The sequence below is a fragment of the Panthera pardus genome, unplaced genomic scaffold (assembly GCF_024362965.1).
Source record: "Panthera pardus isolate Hobbes unplaced genomic scaffold, ASM2436296v1 HiC_scaffold_7, whole genome shotgun sequence".
Lineage (NCBI taxonomy): Eukaryota > Metazoa > Chordata > Mammalia > Carnivora > Felidae > Panthera > Panthera pardus.
Window position 1 is genome coordinate 20,483,751 of NW_026527002.1, and position 23,890 is coordinate 20,507,640.

Below are 23,890 nucleotides of genomic sequence, written 5' to 3' on the forward strand. Positions count from 1 at the left end.
AATACTTTTAACTATAATTTTAATTAAAATATTTTAAGTTAGAGCAAGTGGCATGTAAATGACTTTATATGGGAAATACTGCCATATTCCTTCAGATGTGTTAATCAATGCTCCAAATTTCTGAAGCGAAAAGAGACCAGGGAGACTCTCGATAGTTGTAACAAAAGCTCTGAAGTGTTTAAATTACTGACTGAACACTAAACTCATTTTCTTACATAAAAACTTGTGTAACACAATGGAATTAATTTTCTGGAATGACTGCAGGAAAAACTATTTGATAGAATCTAACTTCTTGGGGGGGATTAAAAAATATTTAATTTCTAAAAAATGTTTATTTATTTTGAGAGAGAGAGAGAGAGAGCAGGGAAGGGGGGAGAGAGAGAGAATCACAAGCAGGCTTCTTCATGCTGTCAGTGCAGAGCCTGACGAGGGGCTTGAACTCACAGACTGTGAGATCATGACCTGAGCTGAAGTCGGACGCTCAACTGACTAAGCCACCCAGGCGCCCCAGAAAGAGCTTTTAAAATAGTTTCTACAACTTTCCAAAGGACAGAGGATCAAGAAATCTTTTTCCAAATAACATTCCCTTCAGCTATCTACAAATTGACCAATGTCTATAAAGGAATGTTTGAAAGTCCAACCAGAGAAAAAGTTTAAGTAAAAACGGGTGACACAGAGGAGTGTTAATACTACAGGGAATGGTGGACATCATTGTGAACTGGAGAACACACATTCTACATTAAAGACATTCCCATATTCTTTTAAAATTACAAAGGCAATGGGGATGATATAACATGATTTTTTAAAAGAGAAATTTTACCTATATTTCAATTAGATCATGGCTATAATGGCACCTCTGTTTTAGGCCAAACTCCTCCAACATTCTCCAATCCTTGTGGGGTTACAGCTCCACTGGCAGGGTGCTTATATGTCTGAGGCCAACAACAACCTTGCCCAGCACTATGGTCTCTGGGGTTACACATTTCCATGGAGTGAGGGGAATGGGAAACAGAGGTGGCTGGGTGAAACTTGGCCATCTTAGTTCACTGGCCACATCAGAGATTCCAGTTAGGCAGTCAGCATACCGTCCAAGAGCATCGATCATTGTTCTACAATCTACTGTCTAGCTGAATTGCTGAAAGAAAGCCGTTTTGGCTTCTCAAGACATTTTCACACAGCATCCTATAATATTATTACGTAAACAAATGTTTTCTACCAGGAGCCAGACATTAGGTTTTGTTTATTTTGTTTAAAGATTAATAAACTTCTTTTGTATTTGAGTAGAAAAAATATATAATGAAAATGAGTTATTAGAAAAGCTTTATCAAGCTCTTATATATTCTTTTTTCTAAAATTTTTTTAATGTTTATTCATTTTTGAGAGAGAGACAGACAGACAGACACAGAGTGTGAGCGGGAGAGGGGCAAGGAGAGAGGGAGACATAGAATTCGAAGCAGGCTCCAGGCTCTGGGCTTTCAGCACAGAACCCGACATGGGGCTCAAACCCACAGACTGTGAGATCATGACCTGAGCCAAAACTGACCGCTTAACCAACTGAGCCACCCAGGCGCCCCAAGTTCTTATATATTCTTAATGCTAATGTTTAAATAGTTTATATAAGAATGATTTTATTCTTATGAATGATGAATTAAAATTCTAATAGTCTCATTTTTTATGGAAAATCTAGTAAATATAGGACATTAAGTCAAAACAAGTTCTAAAATTATAAATAACTTCAAGTGACATTTTCAGTTGTTATTCAAACATCTTTTTATTAAAAATATCAGGCATATACTTCAGTAAAATTCTATCTTTATAAGAAAATGCTTTTCTTAACTACACACTACTAAAAACTTGACTTTAAATGGAATAGCATAAATATGCCCAAATACAAGGCAAAGATTTTCGCTAAACCACACATGGAGCCACCTCCTATTTAAATCTTTTCAAAGCTCTTATGTTATAGGGATCTATATCATTATTTTGAGCAACAAATATATGTTTGGGGAAGTTACACAGCCTGAAGAACCTTAATCAATGTTACTTCTAAGTGCTTATAGAGGTCTAACAGAGGAATCACCAGAGGGAAGATGATGTACTTTGGAAAAACTGAGTTAGAGGATTCAAAATTGGCTCTAGTGATGAATGACAGGTATGAACAACAAAGTTGCATGTGGAAAGTGTGAATATAACTTTCATGAAGTGGGAACGGGAAAATGCATTACATCTAATTTAAAATACTTCACATGACAATGCAATATGCATGTATAATTAAACAAAATAAACTGAATATTGGAAATAAAGTATTTGGCTATCTCCTCTAGACTTCCCTGAAAGCTCATATATTCAAGTTGGCTGAGAAATTACATGGTTAATCTTCTTATGGGCAAAATGGAGTAATGTTTATATGGAGCCATACATACTGTATGCAATTAAAATATTCTCCTCAGGAGAAACTGAGTTATTTGTGACTAACACACCCCTTGAACTGCTACTAACAGTGTTCCTTCCTTTCTTCATTTCTCTGTAGGATCAGTTCGAAACAATCACTGTACTAGTTTCTTCCAGTAAAGAGTTCTTCCAAAAATAATTTTCATAGAGTAAATTTTAAGAAACTGTTTAACACATATGCAGCTGTTACTTTCAAATTATGTTAATTACTTGAAACAGTTACTTTCGACTGTCATATGTAGGTGTTAAAAATAGTTTCAGTTAAGTTCTAAGTTATGCAAATTATTCCATAAAAATTAGATTGCATTTCTGGAGAAATGCCATCTGGCAGGAATTGATAAGGAAAGAACTTTGAAAACTAAAATGAACATTCACTTTGAAATGTCCCTCTTTATTTACATGGTCAAGGAACAAGACAGAGACATATGGATTAATAATGAAGCCCAAATGTCTTATGTCCATGGGTATACAAGTACATACATGAAGAAAGCTTTAAATATTTGAGCCATGGTAGTAAGACATCAAGAAACTATGATGTTCTCAGCAATACTGCCCAACAGAAGTTTCTGCGATGATGGAAATGTTCTCTATCTCTTCTATCCAAAATGGCAGACATGTAGCCACTTGTGGCTAAGTGAGTACTTGTAATAGGGCTAAGTGTGACTCAGAAAGTAAATTTGGTTTTTAATTGTAATTACTTCACGTATTAAATTTTTTTTTTTTTTGCTGCTACTTAATTTTGAGAAAGAGAGAGAGAGTATAAGTGGGAGAAGGGCAGGGACAGAGAGGGAGACATAGCCGAAGCAGGCTCCAGGCTCTGAGCCCTCAGCGCAAAGCCTGATGAGGGGCTTGAACTCACAGACTGCGAGATCAGGACCTGAGCTGAAGCCGGACGCTCAACCAACTGAGCCACCCAGGCTCCCCAACTGTAGTTACTTTAAATGTGGCCAGTGGCTTCTGTTTTGGACAATACAGCTCTAGGACATCTGTGGTTCACATTAGGTGCTTAATGAATATGGAAGGGCTTCTGGAAATTGTGAGCCTAAGAATCTTATCTTAACACAGTTCTTTTTTTTCTTTTGTTATTTTGAGGGAGAGAGAGAGAAAGAGAGAGTTAAGAGCTCACGAGCAGGGGAGGGGCACAGAGAGAGGGAAAGAGAGAATCCCAAGCAGGGTCCATGCAGTTAGCACAGAGCCCAACTGTGGGGCTTGATGTCATGAAATGAACTGTGAGATCATGACCTGAACTGAAATCATGAGTCAGAAGTTCAACCAACTGAGCCACCCAGGTGCCCCTTATCTTCACATAGTTCTAAGCCAAAGGTTTTATGGATCTTCATCCTTATCCTTATAATCAACTTAACTAGAAAAACATTCTTCTTGATACAAGAAATTAACGTAAAGATAACTTCTTTCGAGACACAGTACATGAACTCTAAATTGGTGCTATTTTCTAATCATAGCAGACAACATCAGGACAGATGTTGTTGATGACAAACACACAGGACACAAAAAACACAGACACAAAACAGTAGTAAATCAGGTATCTATACTCATGGATTAACTATTTGCAGTACATACAGAAGTAAATGTGGCTTTGGAGAAGGCAGAGATAAACTGGTCACATTACACTTCTATCCTGAAAAGCTTCTCAAAGCAAGGAGGCTTTAAATGCAGAAAAATGTAAATACATATATAACAAATAGTATAAAGAATCCCCATGTAGCCATACCCATCTTTAATACTTGTTAACTCAGGACCAAACTTGTTTTGTCCATATTCCCACCCATGTTTCCTATATGGGGATTTTATAAATAATCTCTCCCTGAGAAAGGGAATAAGAGCATTTGATGAGTTTAAAGGTATTCCCAGAAAAAGAACTGATGTGCTGGGATCATAAAATTAGAGACTATCAGTGTGAATGAAGACCAAGGAGAGAAAAGAGGAAAAAAGGAGCAGAGACGAGGTTGTATACACCAAAGAAACCCATAGAGGACAGGTGAACAGCTGTATTTTATTTTATTTACTTATTTATTTCTTGAGAGAGAGAGGGAGCATGAGTAGGGCAGAGGGGCAGAGGGAGAGAGAGAGAGAATCTTAAGAATCTTAAGTCCTGACCCAGGGCTCGATCCCATGATCCCAGGATCATGAGCTGAGCTGAAATCAACTGACTGAACCACCCAGATGCCCTGAGCAGTTTAAAGCAACAGGGAACTGGTACAGGTTTGAGAGAAGAAAGGGTTAAATAAGGGAACTAAAATTTACTTTGCGGACATCCGACTTCAGGAGTACAGAGGATAAAGCAGAAAGAAGGATATCGCACTGCTCTGGTAGTTATTTGTTCAAATACAACAAACAACAAACAAACATCTTTCCCACATGTTAAAAGTACGCTCCACCCATTTCAGGAAAAGTTTCACCACTGAGTGTTTAACTATGGTTTATTTTATACTGAATTTTTCACTGCGACTTAGCACATAGAACGGTTAGTTGTAAAATAATTTGATTAATCCTTTTGTCTCATTTGTGAAACTCCTAAGAGTATCAATAATATAAAACTAATGTTGCATTTTGAAATTTTAATTTTAATTTATTTTAAATTACCACTAATACAATTTTAAGACAAGTGATTAACATGTCACATGTAAAAGATTCCACTCTAAGATAAAATAGGACGAAAGGCTTACATCAAGAGATACGTGAGGATATTTAGTCTCTGACGAAAGAGGGGAGGTGGGAGAATAATGGGAGAGTTGAGGTGGGAAGGAAAGGGGGGAGGTTACAGACATGAGGAAATGTTTAATTTTAGAGTGACTTTTCAAAAAAGGAAAAAATGACAAGACAGCTTTCAAAGTTACAAAATCTCAGCTTACTTTTTTGGTTTTCTGGAAGTAGAGTTCAGGAAAAGCATGAAACCAGTAAGCCAACTGGGCTATGTAGAAAAACTTCATTTGAAATCTGCACAAGAAAGCAAAAAATGTCTTTTAAAGCATAATATTTTAAAAGAATAAAGTAAAACACTGGAAATCAGGGTGTACTACGGAGCTCCCTTTGTGTTACCATTTCATGTCCCCCCCGCAATACTCTGTGCCCCCCCAGCAGCCACTTCCCCATCTCCCTAGAATATTTTACCACCAGTCAATTCCTCGGGATTAAACAGCAGATGCAAAGACAGCATCTGCAGAACCCTGATGACGTGCAAGCTGGCTGAGAGGTACCAGAGCCCCTTGTCTATTAGCAAATTAATACTGATTAGTATGTCGTGTTAGCTACTGAAAACATAAGGAACATGACCGAGGGAATCAGTTCACAGACCTGTAAGGTTTCATCAAAAGGAAAGCAGGAAGCGCAAAAAGACAGACACAAAAGCGAAGGTATATAGATAAACCATCACCCGAAACTGGTATAATCCCAACTGCAGATATCCCCTGGATTTTTTCTTAGGGAAACTCTACCTGGTTGGAACCCTGAGAGAGTCTCAAAAGAATGGAGGCAAACCAGAATTAGAAACAGGGATAAGGCATAGAAGTGTTCCCTTGGAGATAGATCTAATCAGCCTAGAATCAACAGTCTCATGACATTATAACCCTCCAGTGCCCCTGCTTTCTCTTTGTTCTCCATTCTCCTACTCCTCCAGATTTCTATAATAGAAAACACAAAGCCAATCGGGAATAAGTTTTTTGCGGAGAGGGGAGATACAGTCCCATATAAACCTGATGTCTACCATCCTATTCCACAAAAGCTCATTGAATTAATATCATTTTTAAAGTCAGAATGACTCAGCAGTATGGGTATTACTGCTGGACCTAAAACAAAGGTATGCATGGCCATGTTGTTCCCTTCATATCTTTTTCTCCAACTGTTACATCATAGGGCATTGACTGAACACTGTCTAGGTGGTGAACACCTACATACAGCCTGGCACAACGAAGGAATATAATATAGAGATAGTTCCTACTGCCGTCAAGGTACACAGAGTCTTGGTGGGCATGGGTACAATATAACTTACACAAATGAGGCAATTATAGAACATTCAAGACAATATAGAGATATTACCAAAATACACCAAAAAGACAAATTCAGGAAAGCAAAAGACAATACAGGCTAAAGTAGCAAGGAAAAATAATGCGGAATAGTCCTACTAGAGCTGGGCTTGAAGAATGAGTCATTTAGCAGAATGTCTTTGCAACCCTGGGCTGTTTTACAGGTCTATATAGACACCTTGGGGGCTAGGAAGATATAAAAGAGACAACAATCCCTACCTTCAAGTTTACAGTGTAAAAGAACAAGAAATGAAAGGAATAAAAAGAGACTGGGATAAAGAAAAGGAGCAAAAGTATGGAGAAGATGGAGAACTGATGAGCAGAAAGGATGAGGGAGAAGGGAAAACAGAGAACTAAATTACGAATCTTGTTAAAATCGGTTTTCTCAAGCTAATGAACATGTTGGAAATATTATATACATGAAAAAAGCACATTTTTTTCTTATGGCAGCAGGACTGCCGATGACGTAGCTACTGTATGAATTTGCAAAGTCCTAAAGAGAATGACAAGAACGGATTCTGCTTAAAAATGACATGACCATGGTCCATTACTAGGAAAAGCCTGCTAAAAATGACTTACGTCATCAGGTTATGGGGATAAGCCCTCCACAAGATAGTTGGGTCTGAGATGTAGTTTTCCTAAGAAAGAAGATATAAAAATTAGCCTATTGAGTACAATGCAAACTTCTTGGAAAATAACACTGTATTTTCATTTCTTGAACATTTATAATTTCCCAGACCAGGCTCCAAAGAGTCCCACTGAAGTTGAACTTTTCAGTTATTTCTGAGTCCGTTGAATTGCTTATTTTAGCAAAGTAAAAACCACTATGAGAGACATGAGGTCAAATAAGAATAATTCCTGGCCTTCAAAATTCTTTCAATTCATCAGGATAAAAAATACATGTAGGCGAACAAACATAAAACAACCAAAAACCAGTAATGTACATAACAGAGGTTAACAATGGCTGCGGGAGAGATGAATTTCGTCTCGGGTAATTGGAGGAGGGTTTTGAGGAAGACGTGGCACTTGGCAGTGGATGGAGGGTGAAGGTGTTGCCAAGTTTTATAGGATGATTGATGTCCACACACTGACCCCATCTATTCAGTGAGAATTATTGTACATGTAAAAACAAACAAACAAAAAAACCTCTCAAATGACTTATCTTTAATAAAAATAATTTCCCACTGAAATGTGTACTTTTATATTTTTTTCAAAAAATTGTACACTAGATTTTAAGCTAAAATTACATACATTTATAAAGTATTATAGAAACAGCAGTATAAAATGGAATGAGCCCTGGAAAGATTGAGTTTTAGTGTATTTCCAACATTAAATATCATACACTTGCCTGTTTACTCATCTTTAACACAGTAATGCAAAAAAATTGTGTGTCCTGATAAACTCAAAAATTTGTACATTCTGGAGTCCATATAAATTTCAGAGAATGTGAATATTAAAACTGATGTAGATACTCTCTTCCCCCTCATTAGTTAGAATGATACACTTAAAGGTTTTGATGGCTTTAACTGAAAAGTTATATAATATTTTAAGTTGCTTGGACAATACTCGACTTTTTTCTTTTTTCAGTAGGCTCCACACCCACCTTGGAGCCCAACATGGGGCCTGAACTCATGACTTTGAGATCAAGAGTTAGGCACTTAATCAAATGAGCCACCCAGGAGCCCCTCAGACTATTTTTAAAAGAGGAAATGACTGTAAACATTACAACTCATGGAACCCACTAAAAGTATCACTGACCTCTGACTCTTTTTGCCAATAGAGAGTTATCTGCAAATGACTACAAGATACAAAATCGACATTCAGACTGACTGAAAATGAATAACTTTCTGAAACATAGACATAGTTTAGAATTTCTGCTGTATAAAAACTAATCAAAAGAGCCATTTATCGCTGAAATCTAATTTATACTAGTTCAAACAGAATTCCTCATCTTAGATAAGAACAAGAATAGAAGAGGGATTTTCTAAGGTTCAGGATTTGCTTACGAGCATTAAAAATAGGACATCATTTTTTGTTCTGGGTATACAACATAAATACTTTAAGAAATGAAAACTTCAGCACAGTATATACTTACAGATATTAGAATGAATGTGCCCCAAATACAAGAGAAAAGGTAGAATGCACTAAGCTGACCAGATTCATTAAACTTGCTGTGTTTCGTTTTGGAGAAGTGCATTCGCCTATTAATTTTCTAAAAATAAAAACAACCATTAGTAATTAAGAATATGTTATAAAATATATTTAATATATGACTACCACAGTATGGAGAGCTAGTACTTTACAAAGTATAGATTTCTAAGATTGCATACTTACATCCAACACATACTCTTGAATTATGGCATGAATAATTATCGCCACTAGCATGTAGAAGAAAACTGTAGCCAAATCTTTGATACCATAGTAATAAAGGGACGCTGATTCAGCAGCTTGTTCTTCTGAAGGCCAAAAAGGACAGGACACACATACACAAAAATATACATTAAGATTATAAAAACAGCACTAAGTACAACATAGTTATGGAAACAAACAAAAGAAGACTAATAACCTAATAAATAAATCCCACAGAAACATCATAGGTAATTTGCCTTTAGACATTTTGAGTCTTAGGAGCAATGAAAATTGAAGACACCACTTAGAAATCTAAGGCCTCAGAAATTACTTACAAAAGATCTGACACGTGTTAGTTACAGCCATTACAGCCATCAAAGACCAAAAAACAGGGAAAGGGAGGCCATACTCAGATCCTCGAAAAGACTGTAAAATTGGTATTATCCCAGGTAGAGATCGGATTATACTTAGGTTACACAAAGTTATACTTAGCCTGTATGTCTGTCTGTTCATGGAATTTTGAAACTTTCTACCTCATTTCAAATTAAACACTTCATTATGATTCTGATGGAAAAAAATGATTTAATCTATATATGAATATGAATTAGTTTTGATCTATAAGCAGTAGAGATAGAAGCAACTGCTACTTAAAATTGTTTTTAATCCTTGAAATTGTCATTTTTCAAAACAAATCTTAATCAAATACTTGCGAATTGCTATAGCTTATTACCAAGCTTTACGATTATGGAAACAATTGGGGAAAAGAAGCATTATTCTTCTCTGGCATATTCAAATTTCAAAACAACTTTGTGATTTTAAGGGATCTGATATCTAAGTCACTAAATCAAATATGATTGACATCTGAACAACACGGGTTTGAACTGTATGGGTCCACTTACCTGCCGATTTCTTTCAAGAAATACAGTACGGTACTGTAAATGTACATTCTTGTCCTTATGATTTTAGTAACATTTTCTTTTTTTAAATAATATTTTCTTTTCTCTTAGCTTACTTTATTATAAGAATGCAGTATATAATACATACACAAAACATGTTAATTGACAGTTTATGTTATTGGTAAGGCTTCTGGTCACCAGTAGGCTATTGTAGCTAAGTTTGTGGGGATTCAAAAATTATATATGGATTTTTGATTGTGCAGCGGTCGATGCCCCTAACCTCTGCATTATTTAAGGGTCAACTGTATTTATACAACTATATAACTGAATTAAATCCAAATCGATGTTTTACATATATATATGTGTGTGTATATATATATATATATATATACACATATATACATATATATACATACATACATCTATCTGATCTTGCATTCTAAATACAGAGCCAAATACTTGTCTGAATATGTTAATATTTTATTAGCCAAATACCCTCACCCATGCTAGTTAACTGTATTACTGTATTCAATTGCAACCAATATCCAATAACAACTTGATTTTCACATAGCCCAATTTAGAAATAAAACATTTAGGGGTGCCTGGCTGGCTCAGGTGGTATAGCATGTGATTTTTGATCTTAGGATTGTAAGTTCAAGCCCCATGTTGGGTGTGAAGCCTACTTAAAATTAAAAAAAAAAAAAAAGAAAGAAAGAAAGAAAGAAAACTTTTAAAAATAAAGCCTGAAAGTGTAGTTTGGATGCTATTATAACTCCTAGAGTTTACTGACTTCCTCTTTAATCAAGTAACTATTACAGGTAGAGCACAACAAAAACACAAAAATAAAACAGGCTTAAAAGGATTATTATAGGTCCAAAACATAACTCATAGGTCAGAGAAACTGAACCTAAACACTGTACCTTTAGAAACCTTGATTGAATGATAACACTTTAACAATATCTATTCTTAGAATTTTCTTATGGAAAAGATCAGAAGGAAGAGAAGGCAAAAAGAAAAAAAAAAAGGAAAGTCAAGTCCACTTAGAAAATATACAATAAACATTAAACACATAAATTCCGATTTTCATATAGTGCATATGGTGCAGCCAACAAAAACATCATTTCTGCATTACAAAATCATCATAATAATGTTCAGCCTAATCATGAATGAAATCTGTTAAAATGAAGGAATTTAGTATTCATGGAAATTTCCAAGTTTGTTCAAGTAAACTAACAGAAAACTACCTACCTGTTGCAGGGAGGGTAACATTGTACTGAAGAGTCACAAAAATGATAGAGGCTTTTGCTGTTATCTAGAAGGAAAGAAAGAAAGAAAGGAAGGAAGGAAGAAAGAGAGAAAGAGAGAAAGAAAGAAAGAAAAAAAAAAGATCAAGTTAATCTGTGACCTTCTCCCAAACAGAAGACCAGGGGAGGAAACCATTAAAAGTTCTGCCCCAAATCTAAGAACCAAGGGCACCCTAGTTCCTGTGGCACCATGACAGGCCCAACTGGAATTCCTGATCACCAAGGAGTTGAGCTTGGGAGTGAACATAATTCACCTGAGAGTGCTGCAGTTTAGATGAGTCTGTGTTATTCCTAACTTTAGATTTCTAAAGGGACACTCTGCAGTTTCAGTAAATAGGGATTTGATCCAAAAAAGGCTCTCTACTCTGTACCATGAGCAAAGTTCCTATCAAGAAAAAACTGGAATGTAAATTCATACAGAAAAGGAAGCACAGTTACCATGACAAAATGGATCCAAGGTAGGGTCTGTGGTGTATGTTTATCTCCCACACATTTGAGACAGTTAAGTGGTCAATAAATACTTAACTGACCTGACTACTGGTGAAAGTGAAGTGGTCAGAACAGAAAGATGGAATGCTTATTCAATATTTATAGGCGCCCGGTAATGTGCTAGACAAGAAAGGACAACTAAGATGAATGATACAATTCTTGATGACTCACAGCTCAGTTGGGTCAGGAAGATAAGTAAACAAAGTGTTATAATTCTATAGAATCAGTGCAAACAGGTACTCAGGATAAAGAATGCATTTTGTTTTTGTTTTTGCTTTTTTCCTGGAGTGGGGAATGAGGCAAAGGCTTCTCAGAGCATGTGGTGTGGAACTGTCTCTTGTTGGAAACAGAAGTTCCCTAGCCTCATAAAGAGGGACGAAGAGGGCAGCTTAGATAAAAGAAGAGAAAGCACAAAGGTTGAGTAGCAGCAAACATGAGGCCTGGCATGGATATGCATCAGTAAGCAGTAGAAAAGACTAGAAACCTTATCGAGTGCTAGGAAGGGCCTTGTTTGTTGAACTAAATAGTTTAGATTTTATTTTGGCACAACTGGAGAATTGTGGGGGCGGGGGGAGTTTAATTGTATTTTTCAGAAAGATCATGGATGTAACCTACTAAGTGGTCTCTAAAGCATCAGATCCATTCTGCACACTTCAACCGGAATCACCTTCTGACCATGTTAACACCTTTCCCCATGCCACCCATCCTCTATCCCCACCCCAAAAATCCTTCACTGGATTCCCATTCTTTGTAGGATAAAGAACAAGATCTTTAACGCGGCCCATACAACAATCTGTGCCCATTCCCTTCTCTCCAGCCCTACCTCAGACCACTGCCTCCCGCACTCCTCCCTATTACAGGGTCTGTGCAAGTTCTATCTGAAACCCTGTTGAAAACCTTCCCCCTTCAGATCTCAGTTCAATCACACCTTTTCAAGGAAGCCTTCCCTGTCTTCTTAGAGTAGGTCACTTCCTTGGTTAGATTATCTCAGAAAACTGTGTTCTTTTCTTTCAAAACACATACTGTTGGTGTGATAATATTACTAATTTCTATCACACTCATTAGAAAGTAAGCTCCGTAAGAGATGGGACCATGCCTGTTTCTTCATTACATGCTTAGAGCCCAGCATGGGGCCTCCTGACCCATATTAGATTGACTGATCGATACTGTTGAATAAATACTCGATAACACATAAAATGAAGTACACAAATCAAAATATAAAACTTCTGCAAGATACCACATGAAAGACAGTAAGACCTAAACTAACACGGTGATAGTGGGATAGAGGCAGAATAAGGCTTGGGGAGTAAGAGGAAAGAGTCAAAGATTATGTACGGACACTTACAGCTTGAACAATTAGGTGAAAAGTAACACTATTAATAAAAATGTGGAATACAAGAGGAGGAGCAGATTTTGGGGAAAAGAGGAAAAAACTGAGTTTTAGATGAACTTAGATTTCTGTGAGATACACATGTGGAAAGACCAGTGGGCATATAAGCCTACGCCTGGAACTCTGCCGAGAGACCCTTGCTTAAAGACTTGGGAGTCTCTACTTTACAGGTAGTAGTTGAAGCTTTGGGGGTACATAAATCACTCATGGAGAGTGCACAGTGTTTGTAGAGAAGTAGGACAACATCAGAGCCATGGAGTGGGCAGAGAAAAAGCTGGTGGCAAAATGAGAAGAAATGGTCAGAGAGGCAGAAAGAGAATGAAGAAGGCTTGATGCCCTTGAAGCTAAGGAGGAAACATGGCAAAAAGGTATGGCTAATAAAGTTAAGGTTTCAAAAGAGACTTGGCAGGAAAAGAGTACAATCGACTGGACAGTTTAAGAAGTCAACAGTGGTCACAGCTTGAGTGATCCCAATGAAGAAGTGAGAGCAAAAACCACATACAGTGGACTGAAGAACACAATAGAAAGAAAATGGTATCTAGCAATAGATGCCAGGTCAAAATTAATGTTTTTATGACGAGAGAGACTGAGCTTGTGTGGGGACAATTAAGAAGGTGCCAGGGAAAAGGAAGAAATTCAGCACAGAAGGGGATAATGGACAGGAAGATCTCACAAGGAATGAAATGTAAGGATAGAGCTAGAAGTTAATTTTGAATAGTTTTCTTCTTAGATGAAGAAGCAGTAATGGATGAGACAGATAAGTGCAAAAGGCAGGAAAACTGAAGAAATTCACATCTAATAAACTCTTATTTTCTCTGTAGGGGGAAAAAAAAGCAATGCCATCTGTTAAGCGTAATGGGGGATTTGGATGATGAATATTTATATTGTTCCTATAGGGAAAGGAGCTGGCCAGGGAAAAGTAAAAAAGATCACTGGGTGTTACTGATGTCTGAGATTAGAAACCTTTGATTTGTAACATAATCTATCCGCACAAGTGTAGCACTTTCTCTGGCAGCCCTCAGCAATCCATGAATGGAGAAGCACATAAAAGGCGGAAGCTGGTTGGATATTTGCAGGGCTAATATGGAGAAAGACCATGAGGAAAGGGAGCTGAGGGCCTGGGGTGAGTGGGGACAAGCAGTTACAGTCTACAGGAAGAAAGCAAAGCAATGTGAGGGCCAAGGGACCATAAAAGCTTAGATTAGGTAGAGAGCTGGCATACGAACAGCAGAATGAGGGAGATGAAACAATATGTAGGTTGTGGCTGTGTTCTGTTCTACTGGAATTCAGAATCTGGAAACAAGGCAGGCTACGTGATAAAGTCCACAGTATGGGCACTAAAGTGAGTTGCTTAACTGTGGTAGATATGTAAAGGTCACTCGAATAGAAAAGGCGAGGAAGGCTTCTGGTATTACCATTTGGGTCATTCATACGGATGCATTAGAGCAGAATGAGGGCATGAGTTTCTAGGGCAACACTGCTTTCATGTGATTATTTTTAATAAAGTTGACTGATTACTAAATCTCATTTTTTTGATATCTTTGTTTAGACTTCTCACACATCAGCACATAACATACTTTCACCACATACCTGTTTCTAGTTTGGCATATGAGGTCACCACTACCATAGCTAAGAAAACTACTTAGGAGTCCTTTAAAAAGGACAAGTGACATTCTTTAAAGATAAATTTAATATCAAATACCAAAAGCAACAAAAACTGGATTATCTTTTTATGGTGGGCTTCCAAATACCATTAAAACCTGGCCTCCAGCTACTTTAGCATGTGGCATTAAGTAGAGCAAGAGGAAAAATACAAACCACACATCCCAAAAAGTTTATTGAAAAAGTAAACCAGTAATCATGCTATTAGCCATTTCCAGGCCTCCTAAGACTCACACCCCAGCTAGCAATCCTTTAAATTAATATTACAATCAGTTAATAGTAAGACAAAAATTAGTTTGGAATAAAATATGTTGCAAAAACCTGTGTTACATTCAGAAGTAAAAATAACTGAGTTTATGACAGTTTTGGACATTTACGAGAAAAGAATGAGACTTATATAGATACATCTTGAACAGGTCACATAAATCCTGAGGAATTACCTAATTCTATGAGTATGTAATATCATGAATATCCTAATGTTTGCTTAATCAAGTGATCATCAGCTGGGGCTTGGTATTTTTTTCTTGCTAAAATTATTTTGTGCTTGTTAGAGGAAGGTGTGACTTACTATAGTGACTGTATGCCTGAAAGATAAAGACAATTTCTGAGTATCAAATTCCACTTCCCCACCAGCTTATATAAACTTAAGTTCTTAAAAAATGAGATGGAAAGAAAATGTTAGCATTAAGGCACGTCATCCTTAAAAATACAACAAGCCTCTAGAACTCTTCCAAGATAGCTACAATTGTAAATGCTCCCTCAAGTCTGCTTGGTACACACAACCCGGCCTCCTGCAAAGAAGCTCCTTTCCAGATGAAAATATTCCTCTTGGAAAGCCCTAACTCCTCTTATCCTCACTTGAATTCCCAAACATCCTTGTATTTTTTGATTGTTCAAATTTTCCTAACTCAAATATGAAGTCATTAACTATAGACCGTGATATGCATTATGTGGACAGATACTGACTGCTAAAACCAGGATTTTAAGTTACAAGCAATTTTTGATAACATGAAGTTTCCTGGAAATTAAACTTCGATTTCTCCAAAACAGTCTACTTCTTTTTCAACCTTTTTTGTATATGAATCTCTTTAAATGCTAACCACTGGACTCTTCTCTCACATTTAAAAATGCTGTCTTCTAGGGGGGCCTGGGTGGCTCAGTCGGTTAAGTGTCCGACTTCGGCGCAGGTCATGATCTCACGGTTCTTGAGTTCGAGCCCCACGTCGGGCTCTGTGCTGACGGCTCAGAGCCTGGAGCCTGCTTTGGATTCTGTGTCTCCCACTCTCTCTGCCCCTTCCCCGTTCAAGCTCTGCCTCTCTCTCTCTCTCTCTCTCTCCTTCAAAAATACACATTAAAAAAAAATGCTGTCTTCTATTTTCAACTTTGATAAATATCTAATGAATAATAATAGCTACTATTTATGGCATTTCTCCTGTAAGCCAAGCACTGAACTAAAGCCATGATACACATTAGTTAATTTAATTCTCAGAGTAACCCAATGAGCCTGGTTTTACAGAAAAGGAAACAAGTTCTGAGAAGTTAAATGATATGCCCTAGGTCACCTAGTGAGCAGGCTGCAGAGCCCTAACTTGAACATGAGCCCCTTTAGCTACAGCATCTATGCTTCTACAGTATATCTATATCGATTTTTCATTTTGGCTAGTAATACAGTATCTGTTATCATTTTGTCAATTTCACCATAAATCCTCTGACATTTCCTCAATATATTTACACAAAAGGCTTAGCAGGTTCTATAGCAAAAACATCAACTTCTCTATTATTCTAGCACAAATACTGTAATTCTATAGTTATGTTAATGTTAGTTAATTTGAGATTCAGCAGCAATTATTTTAAAAGTCAAATAGGAAAACTAACCTAATTAAGTTTTTCTGATATGTAGATAACATGCATTCAAATCCTAAAACTTTAACATGTGGTAAGAAACATGTACAATTTGCACAAACACCCCTCTTCTGTATATTACTTTAATGTTCCCTCAACTTCTATTTAAGTCTTTGTTGTGTCTTTTCAGATTTACAAATTTTACAGATTACATAGAGTCAAAAATCCACTCACTATATAAAAAAATCATTGACATGGGGCAAGGTATAGGTGGTGAACTCCCCTCAAAATACGGTAGAAGAGTGTGAAATCTCTTACATAAAAGCAAAGTTACACCATTTTTAAGTGTCGGGATTTCTGATTTATATTCCATTTCATTGAAAACAATGCAAATATACCCTGCAGGTAATATTACTCTTAAATTATATTCTTAAAGTCAGGAATTCTTAACACGTGGAGATGGGTTATGGCAACTTTCACAAAACTGTTTTTACAAAATTGTACATACCAAAGTATTACTTCAAATACCAAGGCAGAAAATGTATACAAATGCAAAATTCAGAAAGTGAGTACAAATGTTAGAATTGCATTTTTAATATCATACATTCATATAGTACTTTACACAACCATCAGATGCTCTCACACCGTATTATCTGATTCTTGTAACAGCGGCTGTGAGAATGCCACAGGTGCTGTTATTTCCTTACACAGAAACACTCAGGCTTAGACTTGAGTCACCCAATAAGTAAGTAGCATAGGGCCAGCCTAATAGCGTGGGACGTATGTTAGTTAGTTCCCTTCTAACTTTTCCTTCCACCATACCTACTACCTCCTTAGTAGTGGACTGGGTGGAATAAATGACACTATCAGGAATCAAAAAAATCTATCTAGGTCCAGAAAAGCCTATTAAAAGAGAAGTAAAAGTAAACTAAAATGTTAACTTACCTAATAACATTTATAAAACCCACATCGACTCCACTTAAAAATTTTATTCATCTTGTTCACAAAAAAAATTTATTCATCTGTCACTGGCAGTCTCGTTCTATTAGTTTTTCTCAAGAATTCTTAATGTCACTCATTCAACAAATATTTTTAAAGCACCTACTATATCCCAGGTACTATTCCAGGCACTGGAAACAGACTAATAAAACCTCAAAGTTTCTGCCCTCACCGAAGTTATATTCCCAGGAGGAGGGAGACAAACCATACATAAGTAAAATAATTGGTATATCTGATGGGGCATAGCGGCTATATAGAAAATTTTTAAAGGAAAAGAAGGTAAGGAATGGGCGTGTGTACTGAGGAGCGAGGGAAAGAAAACCGTAGGATGTTACATACACGTTCACCTTGCAAAGTTTATTACCCCTATTCAACAGCTGTTAAATAAGTCATCAAAATACTAGGCATGTGGGAAGAGAATTTACACACTCCTGACATTTCCATTCTCTCATACTTCAAGAAACAAAAAGAAAATCACTCGGTTTCTTGGCACGGCTGTTCAGGAGCTACATTTATGCATCAGATCTTGTTTCTTTAAGGAAAAAGCAAGAGTCACGGCAGAAAGTTCGGTAAGTGGTAATAATACCAGCTTGGGAGAGAAGAATGAAAACAATCGGGTGTGCCTCAATGTACCGAACTCGTGGAGATCACTCGCTGCCCCGCGGCCACCGCCCTTCAAACAGGCAGCAGACGCCTGGCTCCGGCTGTTGCCCGTTCATCCCGAACTCGGTCCTACAAGGGCCCCCCCCCCGAGGCCTGGCCTCCCCTAGTCTCCAGCCCGCGCCGGTCGGACGCACTCGGCGCCCAGGGCCGGCCATCCCCCAGCCAGCCCGCCCACCCGCCCGGGAGCCAGCTCGGCGGCACAGGGGCCGCCCCCGCCGCCCGCCGGCCCCTCGCCGGCTGCCACGTAACCCTTCGCGGGAACCAGGAACTGCGCGGCGCGGCCGGCGGGAGGGGACGGGGACAGGGACTGGGGCGGGGGCGGGGTGTGCGCGGAGGCTAAGTGGGCGCCGCGGTGGCCCCCAGCTCCTGCGGGCGGTGGCCAGGCCTGCCGGGGCTCGGCATCCCCAGGCCCGCGCGGGGCAGGGCAGGGCAGGCCTGCACTTCGGGGTCCAGGGGGCCGGCACCTCCCCCCCAGCCCCGTCCCCCGCGGTCCAGGGCCGAGGGGCCGAGGGGCGGGGGAGCCGGGGGCCCGAGGCTGGCAGCCCGGGGAGGGGGCGACGGGGCGGGCGGTTGGGGCGCGGGGCGGACTCACCTCGAACATGAGCCCCAGCAGGAAGACCATCGCCACACAGGAGACGATGTCCGCGTGATTCTGCAGGATGAATTCGTGGCTCAGGACCGGGGGGCTCTTGGTGCTCTTCTTGCGAATCGCCATGGTGAAGCCACCGCCCGTGCCTGCAGGTGCTCCCCGGCTCCGCTCTTTCCAGCTGCTCACCGACTAGCTGCCGCCGCCGCCTCCCCCTGCCTGCTCCTCACAGCCCCGCCGCTGCCACTCGCTGGGGCTTCACTTCCCATCCCACAGCCAGTACGCAGCCGCCAGGGCCGCCCGAAAAAAAAAAAAATAAAAAAAAAATAAATAAAGGCAAGCCCACAGCGGGGGTGAGCATGCGCACCGGGGAGACGGCGCTCGCTCGTGCCGGGGCCGCCCCTGCGAGCCCACAGCGCCGCCTGGGGACCGGAGGCCGTCGGCCCACGGCCGGGCCTGGGTACTGAACCAGAGCGGCACGCCCACTGCTCCGCTGCCGGACGGAGGTTGGGAGTCGTTTGAGGCGCGAGCTTCCAGCGCCTAGTTAACAGGCTGAGTCCGCGGCGGGTCCGAGAGCGGCCACGTGCGGTGGCGTGCAGGGTCGCAAGCATGCCTTCCAGCCCACCTGCCCACGCTGGGCTTGGGTGTCAGTGCTTGTCTCCATATAGATAGTCACTTCTTGAAAGCCGCAGCCGCCATGAAGATAATCTAAATACGACCACAGCCTAACTACATACACAAGGGTAAGGTGCATCCTTCAGTTTTAGCATCTTTTAAAAATTAACTTCAGAGTTATTTTGAACTCTCTTGGTGACTTAAAAAAAAAACTGTTGAAAGCTTGAACGAGTTTTAAAAAAGGAACAATTCCTATTCAGCCCCACCTACCCATCCCCCGCCCTTCCCTGCCCCCGTTGGGTCTCTCCCTGAAAACAATCACCATCACTTTGGGTTTACTTGCTTGATCCCTATTTGCATTTCTTAGTAATCTAGAGAGATGGTAACGAAGGTTTCTGGACTAGATAGGTCTTCCTCTTTTATCTTCTCAAACCAAGACTTCTTTGTACTTTTTCTTTTAAATAGCACCACTGTTTACCCATTTGCCAAATCTAGAAACCGAAGTCATCCTGGACTGATACCTTTCATCATTCTTCCACATCCATACTATTGTCAGACACAGGTAATTCTATCCCCTTGCACCTTTACCACTGCCACAGCCTGAGGAAGGGACTTATTTCTTGCTTACAACATTACAACTCTGGTGAATCACTGAGTGGTTTAAGATGATGGTTTTTTGAGTCCGAATTCTGCCACTTATGACCTGAATGACCATGGACAAGTTACTTAATTTCTATGAGACTCGATTTCCTCATTTGTGTATTCATTTATTGAGAAAAATACTGAGCGTTTGCCCACGTGCTCGGCACTGAGGATACAGAACTGAATGAGAAATACGAATTAACCTGTTCTTGGGCATTTTCATTTTAGAGAGTGGAAAGGATCTTTAAACAGGATTTAAAAAGTGAAACATATGTTAAGTTGAGATGAGGGTCCTAGACAAAAAAATAAAGCAAATGGAGTAAGGGAAGCGTGGGGAAGTTATATTTGCCTGAAGACTTGAAAGAGTTAAGGGATCAAGCCATGCTGATATCATTTCTATAAAGAGGAGATGATTGTAATTAAATGAGATGCAATTACATGAGATGATTCCAAGAAAGTGCTTTGTAGAGAATTAGGGCTCTATACACATTAGCTATGAATGTTCTTCTTTCTGGTCAAATGATTACTAGTTTCATTTACCTCCAAATCACCTTTCAATTTTTACATTAGAATGATGCATTGAACAGGCTAAAGATTTCTCGGTGGTTTTCCTTTTCTTTCATGGAAAGCCAGCATGACTAAATAGCTCTTCATGATTTGGCCCCTGCCTACCCAGACAGGCTCAAACCCTGCCGTAATAGACTCCAATTTCTTAGTTCAAGCATTACTGACTTCACACACTATACACTCTACAGGATGCGCTCTCCCCTGGCTTTGTGCCTGCTGCTGCTTCTGCCTGAAATGTTTTCTCCTTTCCCCTTCACACACCCAGCACACTCCCACTGTTTCTCCAAGTCACATTCATGTGTGATCTCTTTGAAACCTTCACTGACTTCTATGACTGAGCTAGGCATCCTGTCTCTTATGATTCAATTGTGTTTTTTAAAACACATTTTTAAGATTTTAAGTTGAAATTTTAGGGGCGCCCGGGTGGCTCAGTCGGTTAAGTGTCCGACCGGGTCAGGTCACGATGTCACAGTTCATGGGTTCGAGCCCTGCGTCGGGCTCTGTGCTGACAGTTCAGAGCCTAGAGCCTGCTTCGGATTCTGTGTCTCCCTCTGTCTCTCTGCCCTTCCCCTGCTTGTGCTCTCTCTTTCTCTCTCTCAAAAATAAACAAACATTAAAAAAATTTAAGCTGAAATTTTAAGTTTTTAATAATTTATATCATATAGTTCAAGTGCACAATTTGATGGTGTTGAGTATATTGACAAAGTTGTGCGACATCATCACATTCTAACTTAAGGACATTTTTGTCATCCTCCAAAAAAATCCCATACACGTTACCACTCACTCTCCATTTTCCCAGGCAGTCTTGGCAGCCCTTGGCAACCACTAATCTCTCTGCATCTCTAGATTTGTCTGTTCTGACATTTCATATACACAGAATTGTGGTCGTTTGTGACTGGCTTCTTTCACTCACCATAAGTGAGGTTTTTGAGGTTCATCCGTGTTGTAGCATGTAGCAGCATTTCATTCCTTTTTATGGGCAAAATAATATCCATTGTAAGGATATATCACATCCTCTCTATCCATTTATCAGTTCATAGGCATTTGGTTTGTTTCCACTTTTTGGCTATTGTGAGCGATGCTGCTGTGAACATTAGTATATAAGTTTTGTAAGGATGCTTATTTTCAGTTCTTTTGGGCTGTATACCTAGGAGTGGAACAGTAGAATTGCTGGTCATATGGCAACTTTATGTTTTACTTTTTGAGAAACTGTCAGACTGATTTCCAAAGTGGCTGTACCACTTAAAGGATCTTACGATCCTACCAGCAACGTCTGAGGGTTCCAATTTCTGTACACGTTTCCCAACAGTTGTTATTTTCTGTCTTCTAATTTTATCTATCCCAGTGGGTGTGTCTTAGATGTACATTTCCCTACTGACTAATGCTGTTTATCAGTAGCCATTTCATGTGCTTACTAGCCATCTTTGGAGAAATGTCTATTCAAGTCTTTTGCTAGTTTCTATAACGGGTTATTTTTTAAAAAATTGATTGGGTTATGAGTTTTTAAAATGTATTCTAGATACAAGTCCCTTATCAGACACGTGACTTGAAAATATTTTTTCCCAGTCTGTTTGTTGTCTTTCTGTTTTCTTGCTGGTGTCCTTTGAAGCACAAAAGGTTTGAATATTGATGAAGCCCAATTTATCTGTCTTCTCTTCTATCACTTGCTTTCTGTGGCCTCGGAAATCATTGCTTAACGCAAGATGACACAGATTTACTACTGTCTTTTTTTCTAAGAGCTTTATAGTTTTGGCTTTTATATGTAAGTCTCTGATAATTCAGTCGTATTTTGTACATCGTTTTACTTTAGCCGTTGCTGTACTGTATTCTCATTGTAAGTCTGCCTGTCCCGTAGATTAGTGCTCCTTGGGAAATGGGAGCCATTTCGTCATCGTATCTCCTATTACTTGGCACTATGCTGCCAAGTTTTAGTGCTCCATGTCTATTGAGTGAATGAAAAGGAAAAAGGTTTCACATGGCTTAGACAAAAACTTAAAATAGTTTACCCAACAAACAAATATAAAGGTGAATGGAAATCATGGCTCTACAAATTTAGTGATTTTGAAGATACTTAAAGAGCACTTGCCCTTTCCGCGCTACCCAGGGAAGGGTCCATATGGTGTTGTTCTGCATTCCTGTCGTTAAAGGAAACTTTCATAATGTCCAGAGCCCTTGATGTCCTGTAAATGAAGGAGGAGGAGGGTGTCCTCAAATTCCTTGCAGCAGGAACCCACTTAGGTGGCGCCAACCTTGACTTCCAGATGGAACTACATCTATAAAAGGAAATGTGATGGCATCTGAAGAGAACGTGGGAGAAGCTTCTGCTGGCAGCTTGTGCCATTGTTGCCGTTGAAAACGGCTCCCGTCAGTGTCCTATCACCCAGGAATCCTGGCCAGCGAGCTGGGCTGAAGTTTGCGGCTGCTACTGGAGCCAGTCCCACTGCCGGCCACTTCACTCCTGGAACCTTCACTAACCGGATCCAGGCAGCCTTCCGGGAGCCGAGACTTGGGGTGGTTAGGATCCCAGGGCTGACCACCACCCTCCCACAGAGGCGTCTTCTGGTAACCCCTCTGCCATCACTCTGTGTAACACAAACTCTCCTCTGCGCCGTGTGGACATTGCCGCGCCTTGCAACAACAAGGGAGCTCGCTCAGTGGGTCTGACGTGGTGGACGCTGGTCCAGGAAGTTCTGCACGTGCGTGACGCCATTTCCCGTGAACACCCATGGGAGGTCACGCCTGATCTCTGCTTCTACGGAGAACCTGAAGCGGTTGAAAAGGAAAAGGCTGTGACCAAGGAGGAATTTCAGGGTGGATGGACTGCTCCAGCTCCTCAACCTGAAGTCGCAGACTGGTCTGCAGGCGTAGCAGGTGCCCTCTGTGCCTGTTCAGCAGTTCCCTCCTGAAGCCTGGCGCTCTCAGCCTGCCGTGCGGACCTGTGTGCAGCTCCCACTGTTCCGGGCACTGAGTTGGTAGGAACAACCCCGGAGTGGTCTTAAGCTGCCCCTCCACAAAGGCAAACAAAATGGAAATAAGGTTAACAGAAGCGAACAGTTTCAAGATAGATAAATAAATAAATAAATAGCACTTGCAATGCACTAAGCAAATGTTGAGCACTAGGGAACAAGACAGTGCTCAACAAGTGTGAACAAGACAGATTTAATATTTGTTTCTGAAGCTCATGTAAAGGTGTCCCCTGCTTTTCAAAAGTTCACATTACACCACTTCCCTTTATGAAAGACCGATGTTAGTACTTGTTTTTGACGACCAAAAGAAATCCAAAAGAGGATTTTCTCAAAAAGGCACGAAGCAAAAATAGCGTTCAGCATCTGTTTTGCAGTGAGTGGTTACAGAGGCAGTGTGCATCCCAGGCCGTGAGAGTGACCCTGCCA

The 23,890-nt window shown here is 39.8% G+C and overlaps 1 protein-coding gene across 1 annotated transcript in view; it reads right to left on the reverse strand.

Annotated features, from left to right (window-relative positions):
• TRAM1 (translocation associated membrane protein 1) overlaps positions 1–18,982 on the reverse strand; it is a 32,427-nt gene extending 13,445 nt beyond the window's left edge. The window contains exons 1-6 of the mRNA XM_019453246.2: positions 18,681–18,982; positions 10,988–11,051; positions 8,829–8,950; positions 8,590–8,706; positions 7,074–7,132; positions 5,325–5,409 (exon numbers count right to left, since the gene is read on the reverse strand). Of these exons, the coding sequence (XP_019308791.1) occupies positions 5,325–5,409; positions 7,074–7,132; positions 8,590–8,706; positions 8,829–8,950; positions 10,988–11,051; positions 18,681–18,803 (570 nt within the window). The 5' untranslated portion in view covers positions 18,804–18,982. The remainder of the gene's footprint in view (positions 1–5,324; positions 5,410–7,073; positions 7,133–8,589; positions 8,707–8,828; positions 8,951–10,987; positions 11,052–18,680) is intronic.
• Positions 18,983–23,890: the final 4,908 nt, after the last annotated feature.